At 44.3% G+C, this 27,562-nt stretch overlaps 1 protein-coding gene across 1 annotated transcript; it reads left to right on the top strand.

Moving 5' to 3' along the window:
* On the top strand, positions 1-26,785 carry Igsf10 (immunoglobulin superfamily member 10). The gene is made up of 6 exons (XM_027933570.2): positions 1-185; positions 1,420-1,549; positions 4,382-4,772; positions 6,599-10,918; positions 11,311-12,211; positions 24,877-26,785. Exons 1-6 carry the CDS (start codon positions 1-3, stop codon positions 26,783-26,785), a joined length of 7,836 nt encoding a protein of 2,611 aa, XP_027789371.2.
* The last annotated feature ends 777 nt before the right edge of the window (positions 26,786-27,562 follow it).

Below are 27,562 nucleotides of genomic sequence, written 5' to 3'. Positions count from 1 at the left end.
ATGAGGGTGAAGACCATCTGCTTGCTGGTCCCCTTCACTGGGGTCCTCCTGGTGACTGCCCCGGGGAGCAGAGCCTGTCCCCGCCGCTGCACCTGCTATGTGTCCACAGAGGTGCACTGCACATTTCGGTACCTGACTTCCATCCCAGAGAGCATTTCACCAAACGTGGAACGCATCAATTTAGGGTGAGTGACTTGTCCCCAGAGCCCCCATGACTTTAGAAGATTAACCACAATTGTTTTAAACATTTTTTTTGTATGAAATGATCTCATGAGAACCTTTGGTAAGTTTTGGGGACAATACTTTTTTCCTGCTAGTCCTTTATGAGGAGAAAGTTCTAGAACCTGAAAAGTCTCTTGGTAGGTTGGGAGGCTGTGCTTGTGAAAAAGCTTCACTCTGGGCACATTTTTGCTGGGAAATAATAGAGTTGCACTTAGCAATCAGCATTATGATATAGCATAAGAGATGATGGGGCAATTAGAACTGTCCCATATGCAAGTGACATGGAAGGTCTGTGATGTCCTTTTGTAAGGCCTTTGAGATTTTAAAATGCCCCAGTTAGTATGTGCACAATTAATGTGAGCCATTACTATTTGTGGCTTATTTAAAATGCATGCCTAATTGAATCCACCACAGATGACTGTATTTTAAAGGTTCATGAGAATGTGTGTGTGTGTGCACATGTAGTGGGGGTTAAATCTCTTATGTGACATTAGTGAGCACATTCATTCATTGTGTGCCAAGCAGGATACAGTGATGGACAGCAAACCGTTCACCTGAAGAAGCTGTGGTTGAACAGTCTATGCACTGTAGTGAGAATAGGAGAGCATGCAGCATGCCTTGGGAACAGCCATGACTCATAAGAGCCAACCTTAATTGTGTACTTACTGTGTGCTGACCAGGCTCAGCACTAAATTGGATCCTCATAACTCCCTTGTAGTGGACTCTGTTACTGCACTTTGTAGTGACACTGGAACACACAAGGTCTCCGGATTTTACCCAGGTCACACAAGTATTATTAGAAGCCAGAACTCATAATCACGCCCAACCAGAAGCTAAAACCTGAGCTCCAGAGCCCCAGATCCTTAACCACTACTGATTGAATGGCCTACATCTACAAGTATAAAAGGGCAGGGTTTTCGAGGGTCTTCTGCCCTGAAGTTACAGCAAGTCCATGAAGGTTTAAAGATGGGAGTGGATGTGGCATGTCCTGGGAACATACAGGGGGACTGTAGCTGAGATCACAGGACTAGGAAGGGAGAGCAAATCAGTGGCATCTAGAGAACTTCAGTAACGTTCCAAGCATTTGACCCTCTCCCTAGAGCACAGGTAAAGCAAGAGCGTTCTGTGTGAGCGTGTTTTGCTGTGACCTTTCGCTGGCAGAGTCGGCTCATGCCTGGAGTGGCGTTTTGATTTCAGGTACAACAGCTTGGTTAGATTGACGGCAATGGATTTTTCTGGCCTGAGCAAGTTGGAGCTGCTCCTGCTGCACAGCAATGGCATCCACACCATCGCCGATAGGACCTTCTCGGATCTGCAGGCGCTGCAGGTGACACGGGGCAGGGCGGGGAGGGTGGAGGGGTGCCCTTCCCCCAGGACCCCAAAGCAGACCTTCTGTAAGTTAGAGGCAGATGTCAAGGGAGCACGTGAAGAACTGATTTCTTTTTTAAATGCAACCATATGTGGAAATTAGAATACTATGAAAATTCTCAGGGAAATTTTCTTATACCTCCAGCTAACAGGGGTAAAAAATGTACCCAGGGGGTCACTGAACCTTTAAAATTTTATCTTTCAAAGACTATTTGTAATCCTGTTTCTCTGGGAATAGACTGTGGTACCTTTTCTATAAATCAGTGAACTATTGTCCAGCCTTACTTAATTTCTTGTGTATGCTCTGCCTTCTTTGAAAACCTTTTTGAAGTTCTATGGATTTCCAAGAGGGAACAAAGCACTGTAAGAACCGTCACAAGTGAGAAACTAGAAGGTGAGGGAACTCCAGGGACAAAAGCAAGGGAAACCCAGGGAGCTGCTGATGTGGAAGCCCTTGCAGCTGCTGCAGGAGGACCTGAACTCCCGAGAGGCTGACGCACAAGGCAGACACTGTCCATTGAGAACAGGAGTGAAACTTTGGTTCAGGACAAGCACAGTCATTCTGACTTTGAAATCAGGAAGCGATGGGTCCCAGAACTCCTCATAAGACAGTCAATGAAATAGAGACAGCAGTGGGTCTCCCAGCACCTGGTGCAGCACGTCAGCCCTAGGAGCGCCGTGAACCTGGCAGGAGCGCGCAGCCCATGCAGTCCTGGTACCCAGGACCGGCTTCATCAGGCTCTGCTGGGAACGGGCGTCTTCAAGAGCAAGGGGCTGCACTTCACCCAGGTTTTCAGGGAGTATTGAGGAACTCGGGGTAACACTTGGGGCAAAGCTCATCTGTGTAGCCAGTTTAACTTTTATTTATTAGGACACACGGCATTCCAGGACAGTGTGGTCAATAGTGACAACAGCTTAGGCTGAATCAGGAAAATACAATGGGGAAATCTTGTTTTCACCAGCCTCTTTTTTTTTTGGGTGGGGGGGAGAATGGGTTAAGTTCAGCTTATAATCAGATAGGGAACTGGAGAAAACTCGAGCAAAACTGAAACATTTAAAATTGGAGGGGGGATAGTAGAGGATAGGAAAGGCAGCAGAATACAACAGACACTAGTATGGCAATATGTAAATCAATGGATGTGTAACTGATGTGATTCTTCAATTTGTATATGGGGTAAAAATGGGAGTTCATAACCCACTTGAATCAAAGTGTGAAATATGATATATCAAGAACTATGTAATATTTTGAACAACCAACAATAAAAAAATAAAAATAAAAAAATTGTTTTAATTTCAACTCAAAATCAATTAAAGTCATATTATTCAAAATAATAAAAAGTAGAAAATACCCCAGACTCCCTCCGTTGATGAGTGGAGAAACAAAATGTGGTACATGCATACAATGGAATACTAGTCAGTAATAAAAAGGAAAGAGAGGCTGTTGCAGGTAGGACAGGGATGGGTCTTGGGCAGTTTGTGAGTGGAAGAAGCCAGACACATGGGAGAGACCACATGTTGTGTGATTCCATTTATGTAAACTGTCTAGAATCAGCAAATCCATGGAAACAGAAAGTAGACTAGCAGCTGCTTAGGCCTAGGAGGGGGAGTAGGAAATAATTGTTAATACAAATTGGTGTTTTACTTGGGGAGGATAAAAAATTTTCTAAAATTTGAGAGTGAAGATGGTTGTACAAATCCATGAATGTACTAAAATCCAACGAATTGTACACTTTTAAAAGATGAATTCTCTGCCAGGCATAGTGGTTGTAATCCTGGTGACTTAGGAGCCTTCAGCAGGAGGATCTCAAGTTCAAGGCCAGTCTCAGGAACTTAGGGTCTCATTAAGTTGCTTACATTCTCACTATCAAAATAAAACAGAAAAAGGGCTGGGTGATGTAGCTCAATGGTAAAGCACCCCTGGGTTAAATCCCCAGTAATCCCACCCACCAAAAAAGTAAGTAAAAAATAAAAAGGTGAATTTTAGCATTTTATTTATTAGCATCTGTGATGCTAATAATATCTCAAAGCTATTTAAAATGTAAAAAAAAAAAAAAATTGCTGGGCATGGTGGCACACGCTTGTAATCCCAGTGGCTCTGTAGGCCAAGGCAGGATCACAAGATCAAGAACTAGCCTCAGCAACTGAGCAGGCTCTAAGCAACTTAATGAGACTCTGTCTCAAAATAATATTAAAAAGGGCTCAGGATGTGGCTCAGTAGTTAAGTTCACTAGCTTAAATCCCTGGTACCAAAAAAAAAAAGAAAGAAAGAGAAAATAAACTCAATTTATATTCTTATTTTCAAAAAATCTTAAATTTACTTTTTAAAAATCATTTTTTTATTATTGAAATTTCCAACCATATACAGAAGTAGAGGGAAGGGTGCGTGGAACTCCTGTGAAGCATCACCCGGCCTCAATAGTTACCAACACATAATGGATTCCATCTTACCTGAGCCCTACATACTACATTCCATTGAGCTGTTCTTTTTTTTACCCCCTCAGAGCTATTCTTAAACAGACTCATGTTTCTTTTGTAAGTACTTCGATCTATATCTCAAGGAATCTTTCAAAAAATAATCATCATATCATTATTATGTCTTTCAATTTAGCAATGATTCCTTATGTATGACCTAATTTTTCTGATATTTCCTTATTTAATTGGCAACTAATTTGTTTGAATTGGATTCCTAACCAGGTATGCATATGGCATTGGACTAATTACAACATATGCTTTTCCCCTTTTGTGAAAATTCTTTTAACAAAATAAATATGTTTATCTTTTTTGATTACAGGTCTTAAAAATGAGCTATAACAAAGTTCGAAAACTTGAGAAAGATACTTTTCATGGCCTCAGGAGCCTGACCCGGCTGCACATGGACCACAACAACATTGAGTTCATAAACCCCGAGGCTTTCTATGGGCTCAGTTCTCTCCGCCTGCTGCAGTTGGAAGGGAACCAGCTCACTAAGCTCCATCCAGATACCTTTGTGTCTCTGCGTTTCCTCCAGATGTTTAAGACATCCTTCCTCAAGTACCTGTACTTGTCTGACAACTTCCTGCCCTCCCTCCCTCAGGAGATGCTCTCCTACATGCCTGCCCTAGAGAGCCTCTATCTGCACGGGAACCCGTGGGTCTGTGACTGCCATCTGAGGTGGTTGTCTGACTGGATGCAGGAGAAGCCAGGTATCTGCACAGTGGTTTATTTCCTAATTAGATAGGGGACCCAACTTGGAGGTGTCTGATCAGTATAAGAGTCCTAGGTCAGTTAGCTGAAGAGAAAGTAAAGCCCCAGTCATAACTTGGGGATGACAGTCTTGACACCTGGTTTCCACCTGTACTTGTGCTGCAATGGTGCAGTCAAGAGGCTGTGTCAGAGGAGGACGGTCCATGAAGCCCACCTTCTTTCCATCTGGCCCTCTAAGAACCATGCTGACCTCTGGCTGAAGAGTGCCTCCCGGCCCACGTGCCAAGTCCTCCCTCTGTGGTCCTTGCCAATGCTCAGTTCCCAGCCTTCAGCCCCTTTCTCACCCCAGACACACAGACACTTGTTGCCCTAATAACCCTGAACTGCATTTGGACAAACCACAGCTGTGTCATGGTCCCTGATGCTTCTCCTGCCTGTCCCTTTGTTTCTGTTGGTGCTCCCAGCCAGCAAGTCTGGTCAGCACTCGCTCCTCTGGGAAGTCGGGGTGCTCCAGCACCCACCGCATCCACATCAGAAGGATCGTTCCACCCGCACTTCCATTCTTAAGAGGATGACATATCATCTTATTTGCTGGTATTAGGGCCTGTGGTGTTATCAGTGTCTGTTGTCTAGGCTTAGCCCTTGCAACATGCATGGAATACAGTAGGTTCTCAGTAATCCTTGTTAAAGCACCTATCAATGACAGCCATGTTGATGGTGAACTTGCCACCCACCCACTAGGTACTTATGGTCTTGATGTCCCAGACACAAATGCATAGAGAGTGACATTCTTGGGACTTTGAGAGGAAACTTGTACCTGTGTAACAGTGATTTGATGACAGATTTGCCTGTCTTAGGAAGCACTGGACTTCTCAGATCTAAGTGCTGTGCCCAGTGCATGATGTGGGAGCTCCTGCGTAGAAATCCCAGCCTGCATCTTGTATGAGGAAAAGAGCTGCTCTTCTGGAATATTCCAGTGGCTGGCCATCTTAAACAGGCTCACCAGAGCAGTATTTAAAATACCAGGGAATGTGAGGTCTGACCTCGGGTGTGGAGGTGGGCAACGCTCTATGATGTGGAAGGCTGCCTGGTGCCATGAGACCTTCAGTGAGCCACCCCACTGCTTGGGCACAGTGCTCTCCCCTCGCATTAAGCCCGCTCCTCCTCCGGAGCCTCTGCCTCAGGCAGCGGGGCACCCCCCAGCTCAGGACCTGAGTCTTCCTGACCTCCTGCTCACACCCTGGACCCTCGCCTCCTGCTCTTTACCTTGAGCATCGTCTGTCTCTCTCCTTTCCTGTTTCTATAAAGTAGCTCCAGGACACTACATCTTATATTTTGGTCAATATTCTTTGGATAATAGGGAAAAAAAATTTTTTAATGATATTCAGAGTCTTACAAGTGATTGCTTATGGAACAGGTCATCCTTCTAGGACAAAGGTGTTCTGTGACTATCTTGAACACTAAAACAGGGAGCTACTACTAATAAAAAATGAAGATGAGCATACCATTTTGTTTTCCTATATAGAAAAATGATTCATCCCAACTAATATTTAATGAGTACCAAATATATATCAGGCACTTTCTAGGACTGGGAAATACCTCAGTGAATAAGATGGATGAAACCCTCAGGCCTGTGCGTAGGATTTCACAGCAGAGACAGAGATGACATCTTTTTTAGAAATCATTTCAAAGGCAGAAACCATATAAACCTATTTAATAATTCAAATTTCAAATTGTAGCAAAAATATTTCTTCAAAATGTTCATGTGTGAAATTTTAAAGATGTCACAACTGATAGATAGTAATTCAATTGTGATTTTTCCTAGATGTAATAAAATGCAAAAAAGACAGAGGTCCCTCTGGTCTGCAGCTGTGTCCCGCTTGCATGAACCCCCAGAGTATTAAGGGCAGGCCCTTTGCTCTGGTCCCAGCTGCCACTTTCCTGTGTGTGAAGCCAACCATCAACCCGTCCCTGCAATCAAAGAGACCGATTGTTCCTGAAGACGATGGTTCTGCCTCCTTCTCTCCCCGAGACTTCCTGGCACCCCTCGGTTCCCTAACTCTGAATATGACAGACCAGTTTGGAAACAAAGCTAACGTGGCCTGCAGCGTTCAGAAGCCCTCGAGGACACGGCCCATGGCGTTCACTGAAGAAAACAACCACATCTTCCTCAATATGTCACTTTCAACATTCCTGGTGTGCGACGTGGATCCCAGTGACATTCAGCCAGTGTGGCACATTCTGGCTTTGTACAGTGATGCCCCTCTGACACTGGAAAGGAACCGCTTGCCCCCTGAAACACCGCAGCTGCGCTACAAATACAGACAGGTGGCACCTAAGCCCGAAGACATCTTTACTAACGTGGAGGCCGACCTCAGAGCGGATCCCTCGTGGTTGATGCAGAACCGGATCTCTTTGCAGCTGAACAGAACTGCGACCACCCTGGGGACATTACAGATCCAGTATGCAAGTGAGGCTCAAGTCACTTTACCAGCCACAGCGGGGGAGCCAGGGACACACAAGTGGACTATGATTTCAAGGAATAACGACACCAAGCTGGAGCACACCGTCCTGGTTGGTGGCACCATTGCTCTGGACTGCCCAGGCCAAGGGGAACCCAGCCCACACTTGGAGTGGCTTCTAGCCGATGGGAGCAAAGTGAGGGCCCCCTATGTTAGTGAGGATGGACGAATTCTGATAGACAAAGGTGGAAAGCTGGAACTCCAGATGGCCGATGGTTCTGACTCAGGCATGTACCACTGCGTAAGTACCAATTACGGTGATGCAGATGTCCTCAGCTACAGGATCACCGTGGTAGAGCCCCGCATGGAGCCTCTTCCTGAACAGGGGTTTCATCACACGGTTTTTGCTGGTGACACGCTCGATCTCCCATGCCATGCTACAGGGACCCCAGACGCCTCTGTTAGCTGGGTCCTTCCAGGAAGCTCTGTCCTCCATCAGTCCTCAGGAGGAAAGCAAATTCTTAACAACGGCACATTGAGAATCCCACAGGTCACCCCAGAAGAGCAAGGTCAGTATTGCTGTGTAGCAGCCAACCCATCGGGGGTGGATTTTCTGCTTTATCAAGTTTCAGTCAAAATGAAAGGTCAAAGGCCATCAGAGCAGGAGAGGGACGCAGATGGATCTGGACTCGGAGAGCCTAGTCCCAGCACTCACCCTCGGGAGTCTGCGATTGGTGGGCTCCCTCCGTCTGCTCCCTCGGGGGCTCAGGCTAGGAGACCAGTCTCCAGAGCAAGTAAGAATGACAGAGGGGGGTTCACCCCGCTGCTGCGGGGAGGGTCAGCACACCGAGGCCTGAGGGAGCATAGGAGGCACTTCCCCCCCTCTGCACGGAGGATTGATCCACGACACTGGGCAGCGCTGTTGGAGAGAGCTAAAAAGAATACTGTGCCAGAAAAACGGGAAAGCACCACGGCAGGGCCACCCATGCCAGGCTCCCAGCTCCTGAGCTCACCTGGAGAGGAAGAGGGCTCTTCGGGTGTGCTCCCCCCAGAAGAGGAGTCTGCAGGCCCCACAGCAGCTCCCAGTGCTGTGGCAAGGGTGGAGGCTGCTGGCCCTGGAGCAATGGCCCCGAGCCTTGTGGCCAACAGAGCCTCTGACACAGAAGCCTCCCCCATGGCGAGTCCACCTGTGCAGCCTGAAAACCCTACAGGTTTCAAACAGTCTACCACTTCTAAAACCACAGCCACACCCGAGGACCTAGATCCAAGTAGATCAAGCCTAATGCACGGTGCAGCCAGCCAAAATCCAGCCTCTCTCTCTCCACCGATGCCCAGAACGACTGAATTTCAGGACTCTGAGCAGACAGGGAGGTACGAGCATTTTCAAAGGGCTCCTCCAACAACACGGAGGACTGTGACCAGAGATGCCCTCATCAAAACGCTTAGTAGCAATAACAGAGCTGATGTGGTCTTAGAGTCAGTAAATACCACAACCGGCCACCAGACACCGGTGACGGGAGCCAGTGAACCCAGGAGCAATCACTTCTATTCTAACACTCTGCAAGGACTTAGCACCTCTAGGCTCCCTTCAGAGCCACACGTTACTGCTGATCCTTCATTTCAGGTTCCTAGAAGTAGCACTGCTGGCACCCCACTCCCCAGACGCTTTGGGCGGCGCAGGAAAACTTGGGGCAGAGGGCGAATTATTAGCCCATACAGGACTCCAGTTCTCCGACGGCATGGATACGGCATGGTGGGGCCTGCAGTCCGGGGCTCTGCTGAGGAAAGCACTACCACACCTTCAGCCTCAGAGCTCCCTGTGAGGTGCCTATCCTGTCCTGCCACAGAGGCACTGGCCTCTGCTACAACAGTGACGTCTTCTCTAGGTCCTCCCCCCAGCACCCACCCCAACGTTGATGTCGCCAGAGTCACAGCAGATCTGTCCACAACTCTAGCCCAGAATCCTTCATTATCTGAGAACAAACCAGAGGTGGATGTTGATAAAACATCACCCACAATAAAATATGTCAGTGCTGAAAGTAGCCACGGGGCCCCCACTGCAGCCACGACTCCTGCCCTCACCTCCATACCTCTGAATCAACCTCTCCTAGCAGATAATGGTTCCCTGAGTGTATCCACCACCAGCGAAGCCAGAGGACAGTCGGGGATTACACCACCTCTTCCAGGTCCCGTCACCAAGCCACCAGTGCCCACGGCTCTGCCCACTACAAGATTCTCAATAAGGAGAATCCCCTGGCATCAGATCTTTGTAAATAACTATAAACAAAAAGGGATATTAAAGAATCTGCATACGTTTGGTTTACAGAAAAGCAAAGCTACGATGCTTCCTAGAATATCTCCTACTCTACCCACAAATCACATTCCCCCCTTCCCTCCTGCGACGTTCTCGGCAAGGCTAATGCAAATTCCACCCGTAACACTGGCTGCCACCCACCATAGCACCAGCGAAACCCCCAGATCTGGACACCGCCCCACAGGGAGGGAGCTGCCCTTCCCATCCTCCCACTCCCTGCTTCCCACTCCCACCCCCAGAGAATCGAGCACATCTGGCTTCCAACCAGTGCAAACAGCCACCCTGACAGGTGCCCCCGCTGCTCCCACATCTGTCATTATCTATAAGACCCAAGCAACAGGACCCAGGTCCCCAGAATATCCAGGAGAACAGGAGCCTCAGAGGAACAGGAATGACCCGAGCACCTCTCCAGGCCAGAGTGCTGGCCTGCCTCTCTCCACCACCGTGACACCTGTTCCAGCCGTAGCTGAAACTTCCCTTGAGCCTGGCGTCTCTGCTTTCACTCCCCCACCACTGGAAGACACAGGTGGGATTTCAAGCACAACTGGTCTTCACTCAAGAACCCTTCCCCTGACAGGTGTACCTGAAGGGCCACCCCAAGAGACCACCCAGACTCCGAGGAGCACAATTGCTTCCGAAATGTCAGAGTCCAGCAAGTCGCCCCAAAGTACCACAGCCAGGAAAACCAGCGTTGAACCCTCGACCAGGCCACCATTCCTGAGCAGCCATGGTCCTCTAGTACCGATTCCTACCTCCCTGCCCCCCACGCAAACTGCAGTTATTGACAGATTGGCAACTCCCGTCTTCAAGATGAGAACGGACACAGTGGTCACCTTGAACAAGTCCTCGAGGCATGATGCTGACCTACAACAATTAGCAGCAGGGGTCACAGCACCTCCCCAGCAGCCAGATGCCAAACTTGTGACTGGCGCGGCCCACTTTACCTACCCCAGCTGGGGACGCCCTACTCTCACCCCGAGACCGAGACCAATGACAATTAAGTCGCAAGATTCCAAATGGACTCCCTTGTCCTGGCCAGAAAACCAGTTTGGGCCCAAGTCATACCAAGAAATTGCAGGCAAAGGTAAAAATCCAGTCCCAAGTGAGTTGCCCACTCTGAGCTTACCAGAGGCCACCTCTCAGACTTCAATCTGGGATGGACAGAAGACGGATAAGACAGCTAGTCAAAAAATCACAACTTTCCAGCTCCTTCCCTCGGACTCTTTGTTGAGGAGTATGTTTGAAAAGCCCAGAATAGTTGGAGGAAACGCTGCCAGCTTCACGGTTCCCGCGCATTCGGATGCCTTTCTCCCCTGCACAGCCGTTGGGAACCCCCCGCCCACTGTCCACTGGACCAGAGTCTCATCAGGTATTGAGAACTGTCCCTCTGTGCTTGGTCACCTTTAATCATGAAACAGGGGAAAGACTGTGTTGTATTTCAGTTAACATTTCTTTAAAACACAGAAACCATGAAATCCTCATTTGACCTTTGCGTCATTCATTAGAAGGTTTTAAAATAATTGAGAATCATTTTTTAAATTATTTGAAAGCAGAGCTCCCTCAAAAACACAATTTGAAAATGACTGGTCATTGTGTTCAACTATCTGGCTTTTAAAATACATGAATTTTTTTTAAAATCAAGGAATAATTAGTAATCAAAGACCTAGAGTTTTAATTTAAAATGTATTTATTCTCAGTAGCTTAACAAAAAGATAGTTCTATATTTCCAATCTGAACTTTGAATTTCTTTCTTCTTATCAGGACTTGAATTGTCAAAGAGGAAACAGAATAGCAGGTTCCAGGTACACCCCAATGGCACACTGTCTATCCAGAGGGTCAGCATTCAGGACCGTGGACAGTACCTTTGCTCAGCGTCCAACCCATTTGGCACGGACCACCTTCATGTCACCTTGTCCGTGGTTTCCTATCCCCCCAGGATCCTGGAGAGACGCACTGAAGAGATCACGGTCTATTCTGGAAGCACCGTGGAGCTGACATGCAGAGCAGAGGGTAGGCCCAGTCCTACGGTCTCCTGGATTCTTGCAAACCAGTCAGTGGTCTCCGAGTCATCCACAGGAAATAGACAGGCCCTGGTGACCGCCGACGGAGCGCTGGTCATCCGCAAGCTGAGCATTTACGACCGCGGCTTTTACAAGTGTGTGGCCAGCAACCCCGCTGGCCAGGATTCACGGCTGGTTAGGGTACAAGTCATCGCAGCTCCCCCGGTCATTCTAGAGCAGAAGAGGCAAGTCCTCGTGGGGCGTCGGGGGGAGAGCTTGGAACTGCCCTGCACTGCAGAAGGGACTCCTCAGCCCCTCGTTCACTGGGTCCTCGCGGACGGCACTGAAGTAAAACCCCTGCAAGCCTCTAGTGCCAAGTGGTTCTTAGGTGCCAATGGGACTCTGCACATCAGCAACCTCGCCCCTGCTGACAGGGGCACTTACGAGTGCATTGCCACCAGCTCCACTGGCTCAGAGAGGAGGGTGGTGACCCTCAGAGTGGAGGGGCAGGAGACCAGCCCCAGAATAGAGGTTGCCTCCCCAAGGTGGACAGAGGTGAACCTGGGGGATGAACTGCTACTGAACTGCTCAGCTGCTGGGGAGCCCACACCCAAGATAATCTGGAGGCTTCCGTCCAGGGCGGTGGTCGACCAGTGGCACAGGTAAAGCCGCGCAGTGGTTGCAGTGGTCTGCTGGTCTGTCGAGCTGTCGTAGCTTCTGAAGGGGAAGGGGTGACTCAGTGAGGCCAGCCACGGGTTCTGCACAGAGAGGGTTCTCCCTAAAGAAATCAAGTCCACCTGAGATCATTGGAATATAAAAACCCGTTTTCTTACATGCTGAAGTCTAAGGGCCAAATCCTGAGTTCACATAGTTAAATGCAGGATAAAAATTCTCATTTGCCTTCATACTTGACAGTTGTAAAAGGGTAAGCATGTAAAGGTGCACAGTTTCTCTATACAAAAGAGGAGAGAACTGTGAGGCAGCTGAGGTTCTAGAGGGACACGCGCATTATCACCCTCGTCAGAATCTCCTAGCAGACACTTGAAACCTGGATCACTATTTCATTTCTTCTTCCCTAAAATTGCAAAGCACTTTGTGAAAGTCCAAACATTCAGACCTGCACAAGGTGCAATGTCTTAAGGACCTCTGCTGCCCCCATGTGGTCAGACACACACAGCTCAGTTACTCCAGGCATAGTAATACGCACTTTATAGCTGGCTTCTTGTATAAAATTTTGAAAAGGAATAATTAGAGCTTATGTGTTAATATTTGCCATTTGCAATTATCATAATTTTGTGCAATTATTTTCTATAATAGGCCAGAAAAAGATGGGGATGAGCATTTCATATAAATTTACATAAAATATTGTTTATTCATTAATAGAAAATATGTAGAAAAATCAGAAATAATAGAGATAAATTGACACTCAAGCGTAGAAGTTGTGGTTTTTTCCTAGTATCAAAATGAGTCGATACTGAATATAATTAATGAATTTGTGATCTTTAATTCAAAGTAAATGTTAATTTTTAAGTTTTTCATGATCTTTAATTTAAAGCAATGTTAATCTTGAAGTTTTTCAAATAAGTCATCAAAATTACCTAAGTATTAAATTGAAATTAGTTTAGGTTTACAATTTTAAAATGCTGAGCAATGAAACGTGAACTTTAAGGACCACATGTTTGTATGTGTTATCTAGTACACATATATCCATTACTGTATGTGTGTGTGTGTGTTTGTGTGTGTGTGTTTGTGTCCAATGTCTTATCAGTTTTTGCATTTAATTTCGAAATATCAGTCTTTTGCCTTCAAGTTATACTATTTCTCTAATGTTAAAAAATACTTCTGTTTATTAACATTAATGCATTTAAAATAAATTCCACAGCACATGAGGATGATTTGCATTTAACAGAGATTATTTGTTATTCTTGATAATTTTGAAGGTAAGTTCGACTCTCCATGCAGAAGCTGATGTAGAAGGTGTTGAATGTGTCACATTTATGCTTTTGATGGAAATTACAGATCAAGTTCACCATGCAGGCTGTAAAGACAGAACCTGGCATTTGTGAAGTGTTCAGTCCATTTTTGAGAGTGGAAATCTCATATCTGAGTTATGAGAAAATGTAATGCAATGTCTTAAAGGTAAGTCCAAAGGCAGTCTGGGAGTGTTCCAAAATGTATTACTAGCATCTCAGCATAAAGGCTGGTCAGGAGAGTTAAACAGCAGAGAAATCTGGAGGATGTTTACTTTTCGTTTGGGGAAAACATTTGTGGAACATGGGAATCTTCTTATCGTGGAAAAGGCAAGAGTATGTAAGATCGCAGATCCTATCCTGGGCCCACCAGAGGCCCTGCATTCTGTTTTTTTTTAATAATGAAATAGAGCTGTTTGCTAACTGGACACTTAGGGACTCTTTCACAAGTAATCTATGCAAAAAGGCCAGGTATCCTTTATTCAGATGCAGCAGATAGTTATCAGAAAGGAGGAGGGCACTTCTGTGGCATAACAGAACACACACCCCCTCCAAAGAACCCCTTCATCTTCCCACTTGTTAGGATGAACAGTTTGAGTTTAAATTCTAAAAATGGACACTTCCATCATAGCTATGATGAGACAAGCCCACCCTGCCATGCCCAAGTAAGTGAAGCTACTGGCCATGCAGCCTGGACATAGAGCCTTCTGCAGCTTGCTTTAGTGACCTCAGATGACACTGCTCAGCCTGTCTTCCTATGCTTCAGCCCAGACAGTGTTCTTCCCTCTGACACCTTGTTCCTTGTGACCTGGAGGCTTGGCACAAGTGCAGGGCAGGCTCCATCCAAAACTGCTGCTGTCAAACCTGCACTTAAAAAAAAAAATCTCAACAAAAATAAACAGAAAGATCCCCAGGTGAGTCCTATGCACAGGTGATCTGAGAAACACTTCCTGGGAAAGGCTGAGGGGCTCACATTAATTTTTAAAAATTATTTTGGTCATCCAATTTTTTTTTTTTATTGAGACCTCACATTTAGGTATCTCTGTGGGGTGCATTATGGTAACTCAGTGCATGCACCCAAATAAGGGTCTTAAGCTTTGCATCTCTTCAAACACAAATCATTTCTGTGTTTTCAGGAGTTTGGCCCTTTTCTAGTCATTTTGAAATCACTCTAGATTGTTTTGATCATGTGACCCTAAGGTACTTGAGGAAGCCAGAATTGCCTCCTGGTCTCTGTGTGCTGGGGCCGCCTGCACCTCTTCCTCCCGTCCTCCCCAGTCTCTATCAACCGCTGTTCTCCTTTTTCCTACTAAGTTGACCTCTTAGTTTCCACAGATGAGTGAAAACATGTGGTCTATGTCTTTCCATGTCTGGTTTATTTCACTTAATACAATGACCTCCAGTTCCATGTGTGCTGCTGTAAATGTACGACTTCTTGTGACTCATGTTCCACTGTGAATGTTCATCCCATTTGCTTGATCTGCCTGTCCACTGATGGGCATCTGGATGATTTCACATTGTACTATTGTGAAGAGTGCTGCAGGAAACACGGGAATTCAGGCATCCTTTTGTATAATGATTTCGTCTCCTGTGGACATGTACCCAATGGAGTGATAGCAAGACAATGGTAGTTCTCGCCTCAGGCATTTTAGGGATTTCCACACTCTTCTCCCTAATGGCTGTCCAATTTTGCATTTCCACCAACAGTATTTAAGAGTTACCCTTTTCCACCTCACCTTCAGCATTTTTTTTAAGGTAGCCATTCTCATTAAGGTGTAAGACCACAGCTTATTTTGGTTTTGATTTCTATTTCCTGATGGCTAAACTCCTGGGCATTTTTCATATACTTGGCCATTTTCTGTCTTCCTTTGAGAAGAGTCCATTTAGATCATTAGCCCATTTTCAATTGGATTTTTGTTTTGTTTTGTTTTAGTTTCTTATATATTTTGGATAGCAATCCCTTGATTGATGAATAGTTGGAACAGATTTCTCCTTGTTCTGTAGGTTGTCTATTCAAACTGGTTATTTCCTTTGGAGAAGTTTTGGGGTTTGATGTCATCTCATTTGTTGTTTTTTTTTTTTTAAACTTTTGTTGCCTATGTCTTTTGAGTTCCACAAAAACAAAATCCTGCCTACAGCAAAGTCTTGAAGCATTTCCCCCAATGTTTTCCTGCAGTAATTCCCTAGTTTCAGGTTTACCATTTAGATCTTTGATTCATTTTGAATTGATTTTTGTGTATGATAAAAGGAAGAAATCCAGTTTCATCTTTCTGTATATGTATATTCAATTTTGAAAGCACCTTGTATTGAAGAAACTGTCTTTTCTTCACTATATGTTCTTGTTAGAAATCAGTTGGCAGCATAAACATATTAATTTCCATGTTCTCAATTCTATTCCATTGGGGTTTTTGTCTATTTTTATGCCACTTCTGTGCTATTTTGGATACTAAATCTATTAGTCGTTTTTTATTTCTGTGACCAAAATACCTGATATAAACAACTTGGAGGAAAGATTTCTTTTGGCTTAGTTTCCATTCTCAGTCCATGGTTTAGCTGATTCCTTTGTGTTGGGCCAGATGTGATGCAGCACATCATGTTGGAAGGGTGTGATGAAAGAAAGCTGTTCAGCTCGGGGCATTCAGGAAGCCGAGAGAGAGAAAGTGAGCGCAGAAAGGGAAAAATCCTTCCAGATCATGTCTGCAGTGACCTACTTCAAGTGTCAACATGACCCTCCTGCCTACAGTGTCCACTGCCTCACAGTAGTCCATTCTACTATCAACCAGTTTATCCATGAGGAGGTCATAGCCCTCGTGTATTGTGACCAAAATACCCAACAAGATCAACTTCAAGAGGGAAAGTTTATTTTGGGCTCAGGGTTTCAGAGTTCTCAGTCCATGATCAGCCACCTCTATGGCTTTGGGCCAAGGTAAGTCAGCATAACATGACAGAAGGTGGTGGCAGAGGAGAGCTTCTCAACTCATAGTGGCTGGGTAGCAGAAAAAGAAAGGGAAGGGGTCACAGGAAAGCTGAACTCTCCCAGGGCATACCCTCAGTGACCTATCTGTTCTACCACTATGATGTTCTCCCGTACCTCAGGTCCAAAGTGATAGAGTTGGTCAACCATGGACTGAACCTCTGAAACTATAGGCTTTCTCTTCTAAGTCATTCTGGTAAGATATTTTTTGTCAAAGCAATGAGAACTTGAATAACAGAAATTGGTACCAAGAAGTAGGGCCGTTGCTGTTACTAACTTGACCCTATGGTTCAGAAGCCTTTGGAATGGGTTTGCAGAAAGAGTTTGGAAAAGTTTGGAGATGCAGGCAAGAGAACTCTTAGAATGCTGTATATGAAGCATAATGCGCAATTCTGGTGGGAGCTTAGAAAACCAGAGTATAGATAGGAGCATGGACAATAAAGACTGTGCTCATGAGGTTTCAGAGGTAAATGGGGATTCTGTTTGGAATTGAACTAGAGGCCATTCACATTACATGCTGGCAACTTGTCTACATTTCCCCCATTCCCTGAGACTTGGTGTGAGGCAAAATTTAAAGGTGATAGACTTATTGGCAGAAGAAATTTTGAAGCAGCACAGCATTCATGCAGTGGCATAGATATTGGTAGAAACTTTTAGCCAAGTTTACTGTCAGAATCAGGAGCAGAAGGCAGAGCAGAAGGATTTTGAAAACTTGCAGTTTCACCAGAAAATTGAGTATAAAACTGCATTAGAGATCCCCAAGATTAAGAAATGCCAGTAATGCAGGTAACCTGCTAAGGAAAGCTGCTGGCTCTGGAGAGAGGCATGATGAGCAGCCATAACAGCTGCAACTGGCAAGGCCAAAGGAGTAGGGCTTCCTAAGCCCCTTGGAAATCACATCTCACTGCCATGTGCTACAGAGGCTAATGTGCAACTCTAGGATGACTTTTTGCCTAGCTGGGTTTTGGTCTTGCTCTGGTCATATCCCTTCTTTCTATGCCCCTCTTCCTCCCTTTGGAATGGGAATGTTTACTTTGTGCCAATGTATATTAGATATATGTAATTGATTCGGTTTTTACAGAGGCTTACAACCGAGAGTTTTAAGTCTGAAAGGAGACTTTGGATTGAACTTTAGGCAATGCTGCAGCTGTTGAGACTAAAGGGACTCTTGGAGGTGGACAGGTGCTTTTGGGGGTCAGAAGTGAAATGTTATGGTTTGTATATGCAGTGTCCCCCAAAAGCTTCTGTATTAATATAGAAAGTAAAGTGATTAGATTATGAAAGTTATAACCTAATCAGTCCACCCAGTTTGAATGGACTAACTGGGTAGTAACTGCAGGCATGTGGGGTATGACTGGAGAAAGTGGGCACTGGGTGTGTGCCCTGGAAGGATTCATCTTCCCTGCAGTCCCTTGAACTCTTTCTTCTCTGCTTCTTGGCCACCATGAGGTGAAAAGCTTTCCCCCCCATTCCCTTTTACTATGGTCTGCTGTGAACTGTTGAAACTGTGAGCCTAAATAAACTTTTCGTTCTCTAAGTTGTTCTTGTCAGATATTTTGGTCACAGTGATAAATTACTCCCCAAATCCCCACCTCCAAACATTGCAGTTCAACAGCCTTCAACACATGAGTCTTTGATATTCCAAACCATGGACATGATACTTGATATCTAAACCATAACAATATGTTTGTAGTAAGTTTTGAGGTCAGGTATTGTTATGCCTCTGGCTTTTTTTTTTTTAAATAATGTCTGGTTTTTAATTTTTCCCCCTTTCTCAGGATCATTTTAGCTATTCTTGATCCTTTGTGGTTCCAGATCCCATGTAAATTTTAGGAATTTTTTTTTCCAACCCTGGGGATTGAACCTAATACCTCATGCATGCTAGGCAAGTGCTGTACCACTAAGCTACAACCACAGCCCCTAGGAGTTTTTTGTGTGTGAAGTCTTCGTCATTTTGATAGAGATTATATTGACTCTATAATCCCTTTGCTTATATTGACTGTATACATCTTTTTGGGTAATAAATTCATTTTAGTAATATTAATTTTTCCATTCCATGAACATGAGCTGTCTTTCCATTTATGTCCTTTATAATTCCTCTTATCATTAATGTCCGGTAACTTTCATTGTAGAGAACTTTTTCTTCCTTGTTTAAAGTTATTTATAAATATTTTTGTAGCTATTATGAATGGGATTGCTTTGATTGTTCTTTTCAGCAAGTTCATTATGGTATATAAAAATTCTGTATTTTGTGTTGATTTTGTACCCTATAAATTCACCATCAATTCTAACAGCTTTGGAGTATTTAGGTTTTTTACGTATGTCATCTATAAATGTGGATAAATTTTCTTTCTAATATGGATACCCTTTATCTTTCCCTTGCCTAATTGCTCTTGCTAAAAGTGGTGAAAGTGAACATCCTTGCCTTGCTCCAGATCTTAGAGGGAATGCTTTCACTTTTTTCCCATTCAGTATGATATTGACTATTGTTTTTCATACAGTACTTTTAGTATTTTTGGTTATATTTCTTCTATACTCAATTTGTTGAGTGTTTATGATGAAGGAATGTTAAATTTTATAAAATGCTACATCTACATCTATTGAAATGATAGGGTTTTTGCCCTTCATTTTATTTGATGTGTTGTATGATGTGTTGATTTGCACTATGTTGATCATCCTTGTATCCCTGAAACGAATCCCATTTAATCATAGTATGCTATCAAGATTTCTTATGTACTGTTGAATTTGGTTTGCAGATATTTGAGAATTTTTGCATCTATATTCATCAGGGTTAGAGGATATAATTTTATTTTTTAAATATTTTTATCTGATTTAAGTATAAGGTAATGGTAGCCTTGTAAAAAGAATTATATTTCATATTTTTATTATTGTTGAAGAAGAATTGGCATTAGTTGTTTAAATGTTTGGTATAATTCAGAGTAAAACCATTAGGTTCTGGATTTTTTTTTTTTATGGGAGTCTTAATTCTAACTCATTGCTCATTATTCTGTTCATATTTTCTATTTTTTCTTGATTCAGTTTTGGTAGACTGTATGTGTGGGGAATTTATCCATCTCTTCTAGATTTTCCATTTTTAACATATAATTATTCATAGTAGTTTCTGATAGTTCTTTCTATTTCTGTAGTGTTATCAGTTGTAAATATCTTTTTTCATCATTATTTAGGTCTTCTCTTTTTCTTGATTAGCTTACCTAAAAGTATGTCAATTTTATCTATCCTTTCAATATACTACCTCTTTGTTTCATTGCTCTTTTGTACTTTTTATTTATTTATGCTTCAATCTGATTTCTTTCCTTTAACTAAATTAGAGTTTAATTTGTTCTTTTCTGAGTCCTTAAGGTGAATTCTTAGGTTGAGATCTTTCTCTCTTTAGTGTCTGTACTTGTTAATATCAGTGTTCCTCTTTAGTATTGATTTTGCTGTCAGATTTTGATATGTGGCCATCTTCATTTGTTTCTGGAACATTTTAAATTTATTTTTAATTTCTTTAACTTCTCATTAGTCATTTCGGAGTATTTTCTTCAATTTCCATGTATTTTTGTATTATCCATTCTTACTGTTACTAATTTGCAGTTTGTGATCTGAGAAAGCACGTGATATTATTTTAATTAAAAAAAATTCTAAGACTAGATTTGTATATTATATTCTATCCTGGAGAATGTTCTATTTGCTGATAAGAATATATATACTCTATTGCTGTTAGATGAAATTGTCAGGCCCATTTGCTCCAGAGTATGATACCAACCAGATGTTTGTGGGATTGCTGTCTGAATGATCTTTCTGTGAGGAAAGAGGGGTGCTGAACCCCCAGCTGTTATTGTATTGGAGTTGATTTCTCCCTTTATATCTGGTAATATTTGCTTTATATATTTGAGTGATCCAGTGGTGGGTGCATATGTATCTACAATTGCTATTTCTTCTTGCCGAACTGATCTGTTTCCTCAATATATTGTGACAGATTTTGTCTCTCTAGTTTTTGATTAGAGATCTGACTTATCTCTGAGTATGTCTGCTCCTGCACATTTTTGGCTTCCACTGTCATGGTATCTTTTTCCAATCCTTTACTTTTACTCTGTGCATATCTGTGCCAAGGGAAGTGGATTTCTTACAGGCAACATACACTTGGATATTTTTATGTTTTCAAATACATTCAACTTCTCTGCCTTTTAGTGAATTTAACCCACTTACATTCAAGATAGGTATAAACTTCCTCCTGCAGTTTATCAATTGTATTTTGCTTATTTTGTATATTTTTCGTTCTTTTCCACATTTTTTAATTCTTTTGTGATTTTGATTGAAACCTTATAATTGACAGGAAAGTTTTTTTGTGTACCTTTTGTTGTTGTTGTTATATTCCTTGTTTTCATGACAGTTGGTGTCTTTTTCTTTCCTTGTGGGATTCCTTTAAGCATTTCTTGTAGGGCTTATCTAGTGATGAATTCATTCAATTTCTGCTTTCTGCTTATCGGGGAAAGATTTTATTTCTCCTTTTTTGAAGAATAATTTTTCTGTATATAGTATCCTTGACTGGAAGGTTTTTAAGGTCTTTTTTTTTCCTTCTTTAGTATTTTGAATATATCATCCCACTCTCTTCTTGCCTGTTAAGTTTCTTCTGAGAAACCTGCTGTAAGTTTAAGGGCATGCCTTTTGTGTGACTTGCTTTTCTCTTGCTCTTTCAAGTTCTCTGTCTGGTCTTTTGACATTCCAGTGATGATAGTCTTGGTGAAGCTCTGTTTTGGTTGGATCTAGTTGAATCCTTTGAGCTTCTTGTATGTGGATATGGATGTCCATATCTCTTTGAAGATTTGGCAAGGTTTTATCTACTGTTGTATGACGAGGTTTTCAATGCTTTTACTTTTCATCACCTTCTGGAATTTCCATAGTGCAAATATTTGTTCAGTTAATGGTGTTCCATATGTCTTGTAGACTTTTTTCATTTTTTAAAATTCTTTTTTTATCTGACTGGATTAATTCAAAATTAACTGCCCTCAGGTTTAGAAACTCTTAATCTAGTCTGTTGTAAAAGCTCTCTGTTGTATTTTTCAAAATTTCATTTAAGTTTTCATCACCAAGATTTCTGGTAGTTTCTTTTTTCTTTTTTTTTCTGATTTCTATCTCTTTGATGGAATTTATTCATATCCTGAATCTCCATAAAATGTTTTTTCTCTTGTTGCCTTGGGTTCATTTCTTTGTGCTGTCTGCCTGGACTCTGTTGCATCTGAGTTTCTTCAGGATCATTATTTTTCATTGTTCCCCAGACACTTCATCATTTTCCTTCTTACTGGGATCTCTGTCTTGAGCACTAATGTTTCTGTTAGAGGTGTCGTGTTTTTTGTGTGCCTCTCTTAATGCCTGTGTTTACCTTTTCCAATTCTATGAAATAGCTTTTGTAAGGAAACGTCTTTGTTTAGATGGGACATAGAATGTCAGTTGGGTAGGTTCTCTGGTTTAGCCACAGAGGAGCTGGAAGGTGTAGTCTCTGGGTGATGTGTTTATCTTTGATGGCAGCGTCTGAGTGTCTCAGCTGCCCAGACTGCAGTAGTTCAGGAAAGCAGTTATCATGACTCTACAGTAGATGATTGCTTCCAGGGGTGCCACCCTCAGCCTCAGAGGATGCTGAGGGACCTGTCTTCAGCCCTGTGAAGTACACCCAGCCAAGGTTTCCGGCAGCACCAGGAGTCCTGCCACCAGCCCCTAAGGCAAGATGGCATCTAGCAGTGACTGGTGCAACTGCATGGGCTTGGGCGCCTGGGATGCGGGCCCAATGTAGGCTCCTTCTTCAGAGCAGAGCAGTCTCTCAGACCAGCCAGGTCCCCGAGCTGCATCTAAACCTACCAGGACCTACAGTGCAGCCTCCTTCAGTTAGATGGCCAGTCGTGGGCTTCCAGTGGGCAGCTTGGCAGCCAGGTTGGTGCTACAGCCTGCTGAGTTCTTTTCTTTGGACTGCCTTTCCAGTTCAGGGATCCTTGGGGTTCGTGTCACATCCTTTCAGATGATCAGGATTTTCTCAGTTCTTGCTCCACAAAACATGGCTCTTCCTTCGTGGCCTTGGGTCTTCTCTATGGCAAAGTGGTGGCCGGGCACTCCTATCCAGATTCTCAACTGCGCTCTTTCTGCATTAATCCTTACTAATAATTTTATTTAACTCAGGGAAAACTTCTAAATCCTCTCAAAAATACCAGTGTAAAAAAGAAACCGCTACATGTCATGTGTAGCTCTTCTTGTATCCTACAGCCCCCACTTGTCAGATTTGGGGGGGGCAGGTGTCATCCTAAATCAGTGGTTCTCAAGAGGGCAGTGTCCCTACCAGGCGTTCTGGAATTGCCTGAGAACATTTTTAACCAGAAACGCTGGTGGTTTTAACAAGCAATCTGTGTTCTTAAAAGCCCTTCAGATGATTTTAGTGCAAACTAAGATTCGAGGCTGCTTCTCAAACTCAATTGTTCATTTGTGCAACTTTTTCTTAATCTGTTGCAATGAAAATTGAAATCAGTTCTAGCTTACTGCTGTCTCAATTCTTTGCTAAAACCAGGACAGGTACAATTTATTACAATCTAGCAGTGTTTTTCTTGGATTTTAAGTCCTTCCATGTGCCAGTCGCCTCTCAAGTCCCATTTCAGTCAGATCTTCTTGCGAGGGTGGTAAAGGAAGGTTGCCTTCTCTCTTGCTCCAGTTCCCATTGTGGTAAGTAGGTTTTCATGGGCCCTGTGAAACCCTAAAGTAGATACTCACAGTATCTACTCCACAGGGTCCTGGATCCCTGGCCCCATCTGCTGCATCACAAATTTGGCCCCACACAATTCTGCCGCAGGTGGAGGGGAAAGCACTGAGAACCAATCTCTAGGGCAGGGATTCTGAGCCTTTGCTGCACAATACGTCATCTGGTAGACTTTCAGGGTCCTGACGCCTAAGCTGCAGCTACACCAATCCAGTCAGCCACTCTGAAGACACTACCCAGGCATAAGAAAACTGCACAAGAGGTCTTAATGTGTGGCCAAGTTAGATAGCCAATGCTCTTGGAAAGAATTAGGACTCTTTCCACAGCAGGTGGCAGTGCTGTGGAAAGAGTCGTGGAACACACAGGGCTTCTCGGAGGTCAAAGGCAAGCTGTCAAACCCGTCAGTCTTGCAGCTGCGCGGTGACAGTGGGGGAATCTCGAAACAGTGTAGATGTCCGTGCTTTTTTTTCTCTTTTATTAACACGCTCAGTACAGTGATCGCGCCTTGGTTCATATGCCAGGGAGATCCCTTCCACGCTCGAATGACCAAATGAACAACAACACCTCTTATAACACTACACACACACAGAACTCCCCAAACCTCACGAATTATAAATGACTGGAGGCTGTTGGACTTGGTAAGTAGCTATGCGGTGAAAACAAGTTCTTCCTTTTCTTTCCAGATTTATCTACTTACTTAGCCCATGTTGCCCTTAAATAAGAAAAACACACATGATTGTCCCCTATGAGTGTCCATGACTGCAGTCAAGGAGACAATCAAGGACAGGATCAAGATCTCAATCGGCACCAACTGAATTCCTGAAAACAGATTTCGTTTTTCCAGGAAAAGTCTGCCATCCTGTGGTGAAGTGTGGAAACGCAGGCTGTGTCCTGGCTGTGCCCTTGGAGAACTCGCCTGCAGGGGTGGCTCTGGAGAACAGCCCAACACAGACACTGAAAACCCACCTTGGCCTGCTCTTTATAACAGAGGGGAACTTCTTTTCTAACAAGCAATCCAGCAATTGCTTTGCTACTAACACACTTTAAAAAAATCTCCAGGCAATAATATAACAAATTTGTATGAGATTTTTTTTTATTTACTAATTTATACAGCACAAAATAACTTTTGTGCACCCATTAGTTTGATGTGGAAAATAGTGAGGGAACATGATGTATAGAAAATCCTATTTCTAGCATTCTTCTCACCATTAAAATGTTTTTAAAAAACACCACTAGATTGTAATAAATTGTACCTGTCCCACTTTCAGCAAAGAATTTAGACAGCAGTAAGCTAGGATTGGTTTAAATTTTCATTGCAACAGATTAAGAAAAAGGTGACAAACTAATCCTGTGTATCACACATACACAAAAGGTACCTGCAGTGAGGGGTATGCAGATGAGCTCAGTCGTAGTAGCAGTTTGTGTTGTGTATGGAAATGTCACGTCGGATGCTGGACAGTTTTTGTCCTTGCATCATTGAGGCTCGGGGAGGAGCTAACCCACAGGAGCCACTTTCTACCTCAGGTGGTACCCTAGAGATGTGAACAATTTTTATGTCAATTTCTAAAAATTCTTTTTTTTAAAAAAAAAAAACCTCCTCCCACTGCTAATAGTTGTGCACTCAGATCGTCTCTGTTCTCTTAGGATGGGCAGCCGACTCCACGTCTACCCAAACGGGTCCCTGTTTATTGGATCTGTGACAGAAAAAGACGGTGGTGACTACTTGTGCGTGGCCAGGAACGGCGCGGGGGACGACCTGACCCTGATGCACGTCAGCCTGAGGCTGAAGCCCGCCAAGATCCACCACAAGCCACACTTTAGAAAGCAAGTGCTCCAGGGGCGGGACTTCCAGGTGGACTGCAAGGCCTCGGGCTCCCCCGAGCCTGAGATCTCCTGGAGTCTGCCGAACGGACGAAAGATCAACCAGGCTGTGCCAGCCCGGGACAGCGGCCACAGGGCCCGCAGGTACACCCTTTTTGACAACGGGACCTTGTACTTCCACAAAGTCGGGATCACTGAGGAAGGAGACTACACGTGCCATGCCCAGAACACCCTGGGGAAGGACGAAATGAGGGTCCACCTCACCGTGCTCACAGCCGCCCCTCGCATAAGGCGGGGGTACCAGACCAATGTGAGGCTCCGAGCTGGGGACACGGCCGTCCTCGACTGTGAGGTTGTGGGGGAGCCCAAGCCAGGGACGTTCTGGGTGCTGCCATCTGGCGACACGATTTCCTCCTCCAGGGGTAGGTACACGGTTCACGCGAATGGGTCTCTGTCCGTCAGCAAGGTGAGGACGCAGGATTCTGGAGAGTATGTGTGTGTGGCCCAGAACCCCAGTGGGCATGACACCGAGACATACACAGTGGCCGTCGACTGCAGGCCCCCAATGATCAACGGCATCTATGCCAACAAGACGGTCACGAAAGCCACGGCCGTGAGGCATTCCAAAAAGCACCTGCACTGCAGAGCCGAAGGGACGCCACCGCCCCAGGTCACGTGGGTCATGCCGGACAGCATCGTCCTCACGGCCCCGTACTACGGCAGCAGAGTCACAGTCCATGCCAACGGAACCCTGGAAATCCGGAACGTGAGGCTTTCCGACTCTGCCGACTTCATCTGTGTGGCTCGGAACGAAGGGGGAGAGAGCAAGCTGGTGGTGCGGTTAGAGGTCCTGGAGATGCTCAGGAGACCCACTTTCAGAAACCCCTTGAATGAAAAAGTGGTTGCCCAGCTGGGACAGCCCACAGCACTGAACTGCTCTGTGGATGGCAACCCGCCTCCTGAAATAATCTGGATTCTCCCCAACGGCACCCAGTTTTCTAACGGACCACACCTCTCTCCATATCGGGTAGCAAGCAATGGCTCCTTCCTCATTCATAAGACAACTCGGAAAGAGGCAGGAAGATATCGGTGTGCAGCCAGGAACCAAGTGGGCTACATTGAGAAACTGATCATACTAGAGATTGGGCAGAAGCCCGTTATTGTGACGTACGCACTAGGGACTGTAAGGGGCCTTGGTGGGGAATCTCTATGGCTGCATTGTGTGTCTGATGGAATCCCAAAGCCACACATCAAATGGACCATGCCAGGTGGTTCTGTGCTAGACAGGCCTCAAAGTAATGGCAAGTACACCCTGCACGAAAATGGCACCTTGGTCATCAAGGAAGCAACGGCCCACGACGGGGGGAATTATATTTGTCGGGCACAAAACAGCGTTGGCCAGGCACTGATCACTCTTCCAGTGAGGATTGTGGCCTACCCGCCCCGAATCACAAACCGCCCTCCCAGGAGCGTCCTCACAAGGACAGGAGTGGCCTTTCAGCTCCACTGTGTGGCTCTGGGAGTCCCCAAGCCGGAAGTCACCTGGGAAATGCCTGTCCACTCCCAGCACTCAAGGGCAAGAGAAGGGAGGAGCCAGGGGGGCGAGCAGCTTCACCTGCAAGGCACCCTAGTCCTTCCAAATCCCCAGACCTGGGACTCGGGGCTGTACAGGTGCACAGCCAGGAACGCCCTCGGTAGTGACTCCGCAGCAACTTACATTCAAGTCATCTGACATGAAACGAAAGGAGCACTGAACAAAGTCAACATCTGGACAGAATTTATTTTTTGGAAGAAGTTTAATCAAAGGCAGCCATAGGCATGTAAATGAACTTGGATACATTTACAATATTAAATTTACAATGGACATGCAAAAAAAGACTTAAGTGCAGTATGAACTGATACTGATTTCTTGAATGGATCTCAACACAAACTTTTAACTTAAGGCACTTTTATTTTGCCAACAAATAACAAACATTAAGAGGAAATGGTCCACTATAAAATAACAAATGGCTAATGCACCTGAATTTTTCAGTAAAGAATGAACTGATTTTCTTTCTACTACCAGTTGCCTAGTGTCACCTTCTATCAGTGTTACAAGTATGGCACTGGGGACAGTCAGTGGGGCAGATTAAATCTACAGTCCTTATGCAAACTCACCATCTTGATGTATAAAGAGTTTGTCATTGGTTTATGAATATTTTGCTAAACCTACAGAAAACAAGCACTGAACTGTTTTGATGACAAATTATCATTTGTTCACAATGACAATTTTCGTTGATGGGGAATACAAAAACGTTTTAATAACTGATTTAAAAATAAATGCAGGCTAATTTTTCCACCTGTAAAAAGCAATTTAGCACACACCATAAAATGTGAAAAGGGGCTGATTATATCTTTGTCCAAATCTGTCCATTAAAAAGATTTTAAAATACAATGAAGCTCCTTTATGACTAAGCTCTAGCTCGGGAACTCCTGGCTCAGAGCTGTTCATAAGGAAAGTTTTCTGGGG

This window comes from Marmota flaviventris, chromosome 8, assembly GCF_047511675.1.
Source record: "Marmota flaviventris isolate mMarFla1 chromosome 8, mMarFla1.hap1, whole genome shotgun sequence".
Classification (NCBI taxonomy): Eukaryota; Metazoa; Chordata; class Mammalia; order Rodentia; family Sciuridae; genus Marmota; species Marmota flaviventris.
The sequence above is the reverse complement of the archived record's forward strand: the minus strand, read 5'-3'. Positions and strand labels throughout refer to the sequence as shown.

Excerpts from the sequence above, each read along its gene's own strand:
- Igsf10 (XM_027933570.2), top strand. The coding sequence starts at position 1 with ATGAGGGTGAAGACCATCTGCTTGCTGGTCCCCTTCACTGGGGTCCTC. Across the intron at positions 10,919-11,310 it reads CTGGACCAGAGTCTCATCAG|GACTTGAATTGTCAAAGAGG; the intron begins GTATTGAGAACT and ends TCTTCTTATCAG. Across the intron at positions 12,212-24,876 it reads GTGGTCGACCAGTGGCACAG|GATGGGCAGCCGACTCCACG; the intron begins GTAAAGCCGCGC and ends CTGTTCTCTTAG.